Source organism: Parus major, chromosome 15 (assembly GCF_001522545.3).
Source record: "Parus major isolate Abel chromosome 15, Parus_major1.1, whole genome shotgun sequence".
Classification (NCBI taxonomy): domain Eukaryota; kingdom Metazoa; phylum Chordata; class Aves; order Passeriformes; family Paridae; genus Parus; species Parus major.
In genome coordinates this window covers 12069753-12079909 of record NC_031784.1, presented here as the reverse complement: position 1 = coordinate 12079909, position 10157 = coordinate 12069753, and the positions used below count along the sequence as shown (strand labels likewise).

General features: G+C 61.3%; 1 protein-coding gene across 1 annotated transcript in view; it reads left to right on the top strand.

The window, feature by feature from the left end:
* Nucleotides 1-5144: 5144 nt before the first annotated feature.
* The window catches only part of KSR2 (kinase suppressor of ras 2), a 74560-nt gene continuing 69547 nt past the window's right edge, over nt 5145-10157 (top strand). The window contains exons 1-3 of the mRNA XM_015643488.3: nt 5145-5253; nt 6203-6363; nt 6847-6997. Of these exons, the coding sequence (XP_015498974.1) occupies nt 5145-5253; nt 6203-6363; nt 6847-6997 (421 nt within the window). The remainder of the gene's footprint in view (nt 5254-6202; nt 6364-6846; nt 6998-10157) is intronic.

Here is a 10157-nt window from a genome sequence, read left to right as displayed (position 1 = left end):
CCGAGTGAGGCTGCGCGCTCTGCAGGTGGCCCCGAGGTGGGTCCGGGACCACCGAGCCCTCCTGCCGGGACCCACCGGGGGGAGCCCGGCCCCGGCCGCAGCCCCCCGGTATCCTCCGGGGATCCTCCCGGTATCCTCCCTCTAGCCCCCGGCATCTCCCGGCACGGCCGCGTCCCTCCCCCGGCTTCCACCGCCCGGCAGGCGGCATCCCCCGGCCCACCTGCATCCCCGGCCCACCTGCATCCCTTCCCCCTTCCTGCATCCTCCGGCTCGGCCGCATCCCTTCCTCCAGGCTCCCGCTCCAGCCGGGCTGCATCCCTTGCACCGGGCTGCATCCCATCGGCCCACCTGCACCCCTGCTGCCTGGCTGCATCCCCCCAGCCTGCCTGCATCCCTTTCCCTGGACCGCATCCCCTCGGCCCACCTGCATTCCTTATGGCAGGGTGCATCCCACGGGCCTGGCTGCATCCCTTCCAGCAGGCAGCATCCCCTCAGCCCACCTGCATCTCTTTCTGGAGGCTGCATCCCCTGGGCCTGGCTGAATCCCCTTCCCTGAGCTGCATCCCCTCAGCCCACCTGCATCTCTTTCTGGAGGCTGCATCCCCTGGGCCTGGCTGAATCCCCTTCCCTGAGCTGCATCCCCTCAGCCCACCTGCATCTCTTTCTGGAGGCTGCATCCCCTGGGCCTGGCTGAATCCCCTTCCCTGAGCTGCATCCCCTCAGCCCACCTGAATCCCTTCCAGCAGGCTCCAACTCTCCCAGCCCGCTGCATCTTCCTGGCCCACCTGCATCCCTTCTTCCCAGCCTGCATCCCCCTGACCCACCTGCATCCTTTCCACCGGCCCGGCTGCCTCCTCCCCTCCCCACTCCTGCTTCCAAGGGGATGAGGCTCCCCTTGGAGCGTGCTGAGCCCCCACGGGGGTGAATTTCCAGTTCAGGAGGAGGTTGGTGGGCTGGGATGGGCAGGGAGCGGGCAGGGATTCCCAGGGCTGAGTGGGATCCCTGCAGCTGGCACAGAGCGAGGAGAAGCGAGGCCATGACCCTGGGGAGACGCCAGCGGGGCCGTGCTGGTGCTGTGGGGGCGGCTGACGCAGAGCTGGGGCTGTGGGCGGGGGGATTTCAGATCCTGGTCCCACTCGGGCCTTTCTGCTGGTCCTGGAGCCCCTCAGTGGGGCAGCTGTTGGCTCTGGACTGTGTCTGGAACTCCCTGTCCTGCTGCTTGGCTCCCAAAGTTCCTGAGTGCTGTGGGAACAATTGGGGCATCACCGTGTCACTGCTGTGCCACTCGTGGGGAGACCCCGGGTTTGGGGTACAGCTCCCTGCTCTGCATCCCAGTTTGTGCTCATTCCTGCTCCCATCCTGCTGTCACCTCCCCTTGATCCAAGCCCTGTCTCATCCCAGCTCTCTGTGTGAGGGGCTGGGAGCTGTTGGTCCTGGAGCAACCCCAGGGCTGGGTTGAGAGGGATAACAGTGGTTTTGGGGTGTGCTGGAAACTTTTTGGGATGCAGGCAGGCTCCAAATCTCCAGGAGAACCTACCAGGACTCCAGGAGCTTATCCCACATGGAGTGACGGCCTCTCTGAGGAATCCTCACTGGGGATTCCCTGTCTGTGGACGTGGAGGGGAGCAGGGGAACCTGGTGGAGCCATCCTGGTGGGATGCTCCTTCCCAGGAAGGAGCTGGGGCAGCCCAGCTGGGGCTGGGTGAAGGGTCTGGAGGCACTCAGGGGGATGTTATCCTACAAATACTCCCAGGGAAGCATCTCTCCAGCCCCTATGGATCACTCAGTGCCAGCCACAGGGAGCCCTGGCATTGCCATCCCTAAAACACCCTCAAACCGGGAGCTTGGGATGTTCCAAGGACATCCCTGCTGACACTCTGTGGTTGTTTTTCCACCTCAGATCCAGGGTGATTCCCACAAGGGGAGTGAATCCAGGGCCAGATTCCCGGTGCCAGCCCTGGACTGGCTCCTGGTGTCATCCTGGGTTGCCACCGGCGTCAGCGGGAGCAGAGCTTGGCCCTGAGTCCCCAAGTCCCCGAGTCCCCATGTCCCTGAGTCCCTGCTGCCATCACCACGTCCCAAGGACATGACACAGACTCCGAGGCCTCGCTCGGTGCCTCTTCCCTTCCCATCTGGTGGCAGCAGAGCCGGGCCAGGCAGTGCCACGGCAAAGGGAGCGCTGATCTGGGATGTGGCACTGGGAGGGCACTGGAGACAATGCCCAGCCTGCAAAAAAACAGCAGAATCCATGGTTTTTTGGTTAATCATCATCAGTTAAACCTTGATTTTGCTGGATTAGTAGAAGGTTTTCCCTTTTTTTTCTTGTTTTAAGCCTCATTAAGGTAGATGTGAGCTGTCATCCCCCTGCATCCCGCCGTGCAGAGTGTTTGGGATGGGTACCACGGCTGCAGCCTGGTGCCAGTGGCAATCCTTGGAGCTGGGAAGATTTTTGGGTCTTGCTGATGCCTTGGGACAGGTTCCAGTGGGAACCAAGGCAGCAGCTGGGATAAAACACCTGGAGTGGGAATCGAGACTGGTTTGCTTCCTATGGGACGGCATCCAGAAGGAGCTGAGTGTTCCCCCCTCCGCCCTGCCCGGCTGTGGGGTTTTATCCCTGTCCAAGGGTGGCAGTTGGGCTTCATGGCTCTAAATTTGGGGTTGGGGTGTAAATATGGATAGGGGGTGCTGCGTTTGGTGGAGTTTGGGAACAGCAGAGGGAAAATTTGCTCGGAGCTGGGTGATATTCCCAACTGTCCCACAGCACCATTGTGTCTGTGGGGTTAAACCCCATCCCAGTGTCAAAATCCACATCCCAGGAAGCGGTGATGGCTCCAGGGATAACCCCAGGATCAGAACTTCCCTCTACCCGTGCTGCCGTGCTCCTGGCAGGATCAGGGAACTCTCCCTGGATACTTCTGGCTGCTGTGTGGTGAGGATGGGAAGAGGCGCTGAGGAAAGAGCTGAGGCCATTCCCAACCCTCCACAGGCTGTGGAGATGCTGTTCCAGCACTGGGATTTACCCAGGGAAGCTGGGGCTGCCCCTGGATCCCTGGAAGTGTCCAAGGCCAGGTTGGACGGGGCTCAGAGTAACCTGGGATTGTGTCCCTGCCCATGGGCTGGAACTGGATGAGCTTTAAGCTCCTTCCAACCCAAACCATTCCACGATTTTATGATTTTCACTGCCTGAACACGTGGATTCCCTGGTGTCTCATCCCACGGGTGAGCACAGTGCTCTCCTCCCAGAGCTGGATCCTCCCAGGATGCTGGATGGAGACATTTCGGCTCCTGTATTCCCAGCAAAACCCCCAGGGACCATTTGGCATCTCCCAAAATAAGGGATGCGCAGAGCCAGAGACATCTCACAAGTTCATCAGGACCTTGGGAGAGCCTGAGAGGGAAAATAGAATCGTGGCAAGGAATTCCCCATTCCCAGGCTGCTCCAGGTGCCCCTGGAATAACAAACCCCTTGGTGGGAGCCAGGGCAGAGCTGCTCCAGTCGTGTTTCTTGTCATGGAAAAGGATATTTAGGGCTGCAGGAAAAACTCTCACTTCATGGCATGAGGGCATCCCACATGGATGTGCTGATCCAGCTGGGATGGGATGGGATGGGATGGGATGGGATGGGATGGGATGGGATGGGATGGGATGGGATGGGATGGGCATTCCCACGGCTCACCGGGTGCCAGATGAATGAATTTCCCCCTCCTGGATTTTCCGCCGCCAGTCCCGGTCTCCAGGCAGGGCTGACGTCAAGGATCCCATTCCAGGGGGGAACAGCCGCCCTCCCGCTCCTTGGAGACCGGCTCGGAGCCTGCCGGGGCTGGGGGGAGCAGCCGCTCGCGGCCGTGCTGGGTTTGGGATTCCCACGGAGAATTCCTGCTCGGGGTAATGGGAAGGGCCGGGATTGGGAAATGCAGCCCCGGGTGATCCCAGCCCCTCGCTGGGGTCACCAGAGCTCCTGTGCAGTGATGGGGAGTGGGGACATCGCTCCTGTGCCCCCGGGGCGGCAGGGACGCTGTTTTCCATGGAGCTGGGGGGTTCCAGGAGCCTCCAAAGGGAAGGGAATCCTCCCGTTTTCGCTCCATACCGGAGCACCGCTCCTGCCTTCCCCCCGGGCAGAGCTGGAGCAGGGAGAGGCGCTGGAAAGGTGGGAAAACAGCCCCAGCTCCGCAGGAAAAAGTTTCCCTCCCCTCCAGCAGCATCCCCAGCAGCAAACCCCAACAGCGGGAAGAGGGGGGATCCGCGGGATTCCCACCCCTCTCCTTGTGCCCCCTGCCCCGTTCCAGGTGGGGAAGCTGAGGCACGGAGGAGCAGGGGGAGGCTGTGCCACGGCGGGATCTCGGCATTTCCCACATTTCCTCATCCCGGGATGAGCGGGAGGCTCCGCGGGATGGGGCTTTCCCTGCGGGACAGGGCCGCCTCCGTCCCTCCCCTTTCCAGCCCCACCAAAACACCGAGGGCTTTTGGATTTTGGATTTTACAGAGGGGGTTTTTGGGCTACTTTTCCCTGGCTGGAGCAAATCCATGGACCAGAACACCTGGGGGTCCCAGCGGGGTCCTCTTTTGGGTTAAAAATGACCCCTCCTGTCACTCTAGGGCTCTGTGGGGTTGAGTTTCTTCCACCTGGAAATTAAATTTCCTCCGTTTTCCCCACTCTTTCCCCATTCCCAGTTCACCTGTGCATGATGGGGCTGCCCTGTCCCCAGCTCCGTTCCCACCCAGAACCCTGATTTTGGTGCTGGTGATGCCGTGGTGGCTCAGAAATCACCTTTATTCCCTTTGGGATCCCGCCTGGAGAGGCAGGATGGAGAGCAGGCTGGGGGCAGGATGTGGATTTTTAAGGATTTTTTTTTCCCTGGTGTTTTGCTGCAGTCGTGTCCATGCAAGGGCATTTTCTGGGAGACAGGAGCTGCCTCTGGGTGTGCTCAAGATGCCTGGGGCTGTTTCAGCTCCAAAAGCCTGGAGCGTGTTTGGGACGCGAGATCCAGGCTGATCCTTAAACCTCTGATTATTTTGGGAGCGTTTTTCCTTCAAACCCAGCCCTGGAAGTGGGGCAGAGCTGAGGGCTCCCTGCAGCCCCCCAGGTCCCGCCTCATTTTCGGGGGTTAATTTTCAGGAATTAATCTCCGCTAGCCAGGCCGAGGATGGGGAGAGGCTGCCAGGGGGTGTCAACCCCGTCCCCAGCTCCCGACAGGGCCGTCACCCCCCTGGGGGTGATTTTGGGGGTGATGCCAACCCCTGTGGGTGTCAGCAGTGAGCACCGCGAGGGAAAGGAGCAGGAGAGATGGGGAAAATCCCAAATCTCACAGCGGGGTTCTCCCCTCACCTCTGTATCCCCAACCATCCCGTATTTTACCCGTCTATTTTTGGGGTGTGCAGGAGCAGAGGCACAGCACCATCTAGTGCTGCCGGCGCCGGGGAATCACCCAGCTGGAAAAGCAGGAGCAGGAAATCCCAGCAGCTTCCCAGCCCTGCTCTATATTCCCGGGAAAGGAGGGCAGGCGCTCAGCAGCTTTATTTTGGGAGCTGCGGCTGGGAACGGCTTCGGCCTCGGGGTGGGAGGATTTGGGGTATTCGGGGGGTGATCCGAGCAGGGATGGGGTACAAAGGAGCAGAGAGGAGGGGATGGCTCTGCAGGGAGGAGGGAAGGAGGAAGATTTGGGTTGGTGAAGGGGGAAGGAGGAGAAAACGCCACATTCCAGCCTTGGAACGTGATGCTGTGGCCAGTCCCTTTGTAGGGTATTTTTGGGGAGGGGGTGGGTAAAAGAGGGGAGTGTGGTTTTGAGGGATGTTTGGGGGATCCTTGGCACCAAACCTGGCTGTAAGAGAGGGGAATGTGTCCTTTAGGGGTCCCTTGGCCCTGAGGTTGGGAGTAAAAGCGGGAGAAGTGTCCTGTGGGTGTCTGGACAGCCCTGGGACGGGGCAGTGGTTGTGGGGAAAGTGGTGCTTGTCCCACCCCATCTCCCTCCCACCCTCGGGGGCTGCCAAGGGCTGTCCACCCCCTGAACGAGACCCCAGCGCTGGGCTGGGCATGAAGGAGCTGATAAAGGGATTTTTTGGCAGGGAAATTCCCTCTTGGACATCAAACCTGGGTGCTCTTGGCTGCGGGAGCTCAGCAGGGCTGTTCTGGGGCAGAATTTGGAGCCTTGGGATGGGGCAGAGTGAGAGGCGAGCCCCAGCAGCCAGTGGGGGACCCCATGAGGGTTTTGCCTTCTTTCCCAGAGCAAGCTGGTGAAGTATTTCAGCCGGCAGCTGTCCTGCAAGAGGAAGGTGGCCCTGCAGGAGCGCAATGCCAAGCTGGAGGGCTTCCCCCAGCTCCTGCACTGGTTCCGCATCGTCGACATCCGAAAGGAGGTGATGGAGGTAAGGGCTGGCCGTTCCCACCTGGAAAAGGAAAGGGGTTTTTCCCAAGGGTCTGTGGATTCTTGACCTCCTCCACCAGCAAGGGCAGCCCATTGCTGTTCCCAGTGGGTGCCACATGGGGTGGGGACATCCCCATGTCCCCATCAGCGTCCTCCTGCCACCTCCTGGGCTCCTGCAGCTGATGGGGGCAGCCAAAGGCAATTCCAGGGAAAAGGGAATTCTGCAATGGACACACAGCCCTGCGTGTTCCTAATCAGGGATGGGTCATCCTGGTGCTCCCAGATGCTGAGCTGGGTCTGGATAGATAAACTGGAGATAAAACTTCAGTTCCTCCAGGTTTTCTTGGAGATTCTGGTGGAAAATGGATGGGTTTAGGTCCATGACCCGAAGAAAATGGGTTCTCACCGGTGTTCCCTGAGGTTTAGAGGATGCTCCAGGGTGGTTTGTTCTTCCTCCCTCATTCCTGACCCATTCCTCCTTCAGGAAATCGCCCCTGGGCAGCTCAGCCTGGAGGATCTGCTGGACATGACCGATGAGCAGGTCTGTGCCACCGTGGAGAAGTTTGGGGCCAACAGAGAGGAGTGTGCCCGGCTGAACGCGTCCCTGTCCTGCCTCCGCAGCGTCCACAAGTCTGGTGAGTGCCCTCTGTCCCCTGGGGCTGCCCGAGGACTGTGGCAGAGCTCCTGCATCCCAGGGCTGCCTGGGAATGCATTTCCTGCAGGGAACATCTTGGAGCTGCACTGGGAGCGGCCCTGGGAGGATTTGGGGGTGCTGCTGGGTGAGAGCTGGGACCCCAAAACCCCAGTGCCCTGCTCAGGTGAGACCCCACCTGCAGAGCTGCCCCTGGCTGTGAGGTGCCCAACATGAGAAGGACCTGGAGCAGCTGGAGTGAGAGCAGAGGAGGAGATGCTCCAAGGGCTGGAGCCCCTCTGCTCTGGAGCCAGGCTGGGAGAGCTGGGGGTGCTCACCTGGAGAGGAGAAGGCTCCAGGGACACCTCAGAGCCCCTTCCAGGGCCTAAAGGGGCTCCAGGAGAGCTGGAGAGGGACTGGGGACAAGGGATGGAGGGACAGGACACAGGGAATGGCTGCCAGTGCCAGAGGGCAGGGATGGATGGGATATTGGGCAGGGATTGTTCCCTGGCAGGGTGGGCAGGCCCTGGCACAGGGTGCCCAGAGCAGCTGGGGCTGTCCCTGGATCCCTGGCAGTGCCCAAGGCCAGGCTGGGCAGGGCTTGAGCATCCAGGGATGGTGGAAGTTGTCCTTGCCCATGGCAGGGGTGGCACTGGATGAGGGCCCCTCCAGTTCCAGCCCATTTCATGACTCTTACAGGGTCCCCGCCCTCCCGTGCCTGCAGGAGCTCAGTCAGGAGGTTCAGGGGAAAGCTCTGACACCCGGCAGCTCCAGCATCGCTTCCCGGCTGGCTCAGAGCCGAGCCCCCCATTCCCAGACCCCTTCCCAGGGAACTCCCCAGCCCCTCCCGGCTCTGGCTGCGCGGCTCCGGGGCTGTGCGGTGCGGGATGCGCGGCTCCCCGGGCGGTGGCAGCAGAGCTCCGCTGTTCCCTCGCTGCACGGAGCCGCTCCGGCTGCAGCTGCGCCCGCACCGGGGACAGAGCGGGGCCGGGGCCGCCTCTGCCCGGGGAGAGCCCGGGGGATGCGGCGGGGGCTGGGAAGGGTCCGGCTGTGCTGGCACCGTGTCCCAGCCGAGCCTTGATGGGTCACAACAGAATCGTTTGGGCTGGAAAAGATCCTTTAAGAGCGAGTCCAGCCATTGCCCAGCACTGCCAAGGCCACCACTGCCCCATGTCCCCAGTGCCACATCCGCAGGGCTGTTGAATCCCTCCAGGGATGGGGATCCACCCCTGCCCTGGGCAGCTGTGCCAGGGCTGGACAGCTCTTTCCATGAAAAACATTTCCCAATATCCATCCTGAGGCTCCCCTGGCCCAGCCTGAGGCCGTTCCCTCTGCTCCTGTCCCTGTTCCCTGGGAGCAGAGCCCGACCCTCCCCGGCTGTCCCCTCCTGGCAGGGAGTTGTGCAGAGCCAGAAGGGCCCCCTGAGCCTCCTTTTCTCCAGGCTGAGCCCCTTTCCCAGCTCCCTCAGCCGCTCCTGGGGCTCCAGCCCCTTCCCCAGCTCCGTTCCCTGCCCTGGACACGCTGCAGCCCCTCTGGCACAGCCCATCCCCATGGATGGCACTGCAGAACCGGTGCTGCTGCCAGCTCGGGAAGCCCACGGCCAGCACAGGGGGTGGCTCTGGGTCTGCAGCAAACCCCTGGGATTTGGGGACCTCAGACCCCTGGGATTTGGGGACCCCAGACCCCTCTCCTGTCCCCTCTAGAGGGGCTCCTCCAACACTCCAGCTGCATCCCAGGGTTTGGGAGGCTGGGAATGAGCCCTGCTGGGGTTTCACCTGGGCTTTGCAGGTGTGGAGCAGCCCTTGGGGACAGCAAGGGACAGCTCTGGTGATGTGACAGATTCAAGGAATGGCAGCTTTGGGGGACCAGCAGCTTCTGCAGAGCACGGAATGTCCCAGAGAGGGATCCTGGCTCCTGCCTGGAGAGACCTTGGCCACATCCACAGTTGTGGTTACTGGATCCTCTCCAGGCTTCCCAGACTGGCAGTGCCACCCCGTGCTGGGGACAGTGGCCGTGGGGCGAGGAGCGGCTGCCTGAGCCTGGCCTGCATTCCCATGGGAGCATCCCCCCATTCCAGCTCCCTAAACCCAGCTCCTGCTCCCCTTCCCTTCGGCATTTCCACGGAGTCTCCCTGCTATTTGAGGAAGGTCGGCAGTGCCTCGCTGGGAGCCCCGGGAAGGCTCTCAGCTGCTCTTTGTTTAAACACCTCTGACTTTTAAAGGCTGCTCCAAACAAATCCCATCTCTCCCTCTGCCCGCTCGGCCCAGGGAATTCCCAGCTTTGGAAAATCCGCCTTGGCCTTTGGCTCGGCAGCTGCAGTGAAGTTTCTCTGCTTCCTCCAGAGTTTTCCAGCTGGAGGAGATGGAAGCACCGGAGGTCTGTGTGATGCTGCTGCTCCATTTGCTCCCTAATGGGGCAGCTGATGGGGCTGCCAGCATTCCTGGTGCTCCATTGGGTCCCGGCAGGAGAGAGCCAGCCGGGCATGGAGTGTTTGTCTTTCCTGGCGCTCCATTTAACTCCATCCATCATCCCTCTGCTCCCGGCGGGAGCGGCTGCTCCGTCCCTGCGGCATTGCCGGATGCTGCCGTGGCCATTCCTGCTCTGCCAGAGCTGCAGGATTGGGATCCTTGGAAGTGCCAGCGGCTCCGTGCCGTGCTGGACATGCATTGTCCCAGGATGACACAACCTTGGGGACAGGGAGGTGACAGCAGAGCCCTGAGGGATGCAGGAGCTCCCAGGCACTGGAGGAGACCAAACCTCCCTGAATTTCTGAAGGATTTGGGTGTGGGAAGCTCCACCTTCCAGATGAGCTCCCTGTTCCTGGCCTCTGGCAAGCAAATGGCTCCATCCCGGAATTCCCCTTCTTTTTATCCCCTGGGAGAGCAGGAGCAGAGTCGCTGCCCCTCCTCTGCTGGCAGGGAGTTGGGAAGAGTGGCATTTCTGACCAGGGAAGGGTGGGATGCCCCCTGAGTGCCGTGGCCTGAGGGTGAGGATTGGGAGCCAAACATCCCACCCAGCTCCAGATTCCCTGTGGACCAGGCAGGGTGTTTTGGTGGGATGTGGGATTGGGATGGGCAGAGCAGAACTGCTGGGACCTTGGGAATGTCCCCTGGGCTGTTGGGGACTGAACAGTGATGGGGTTGTGGCTTTGGGGTGCACTAAGG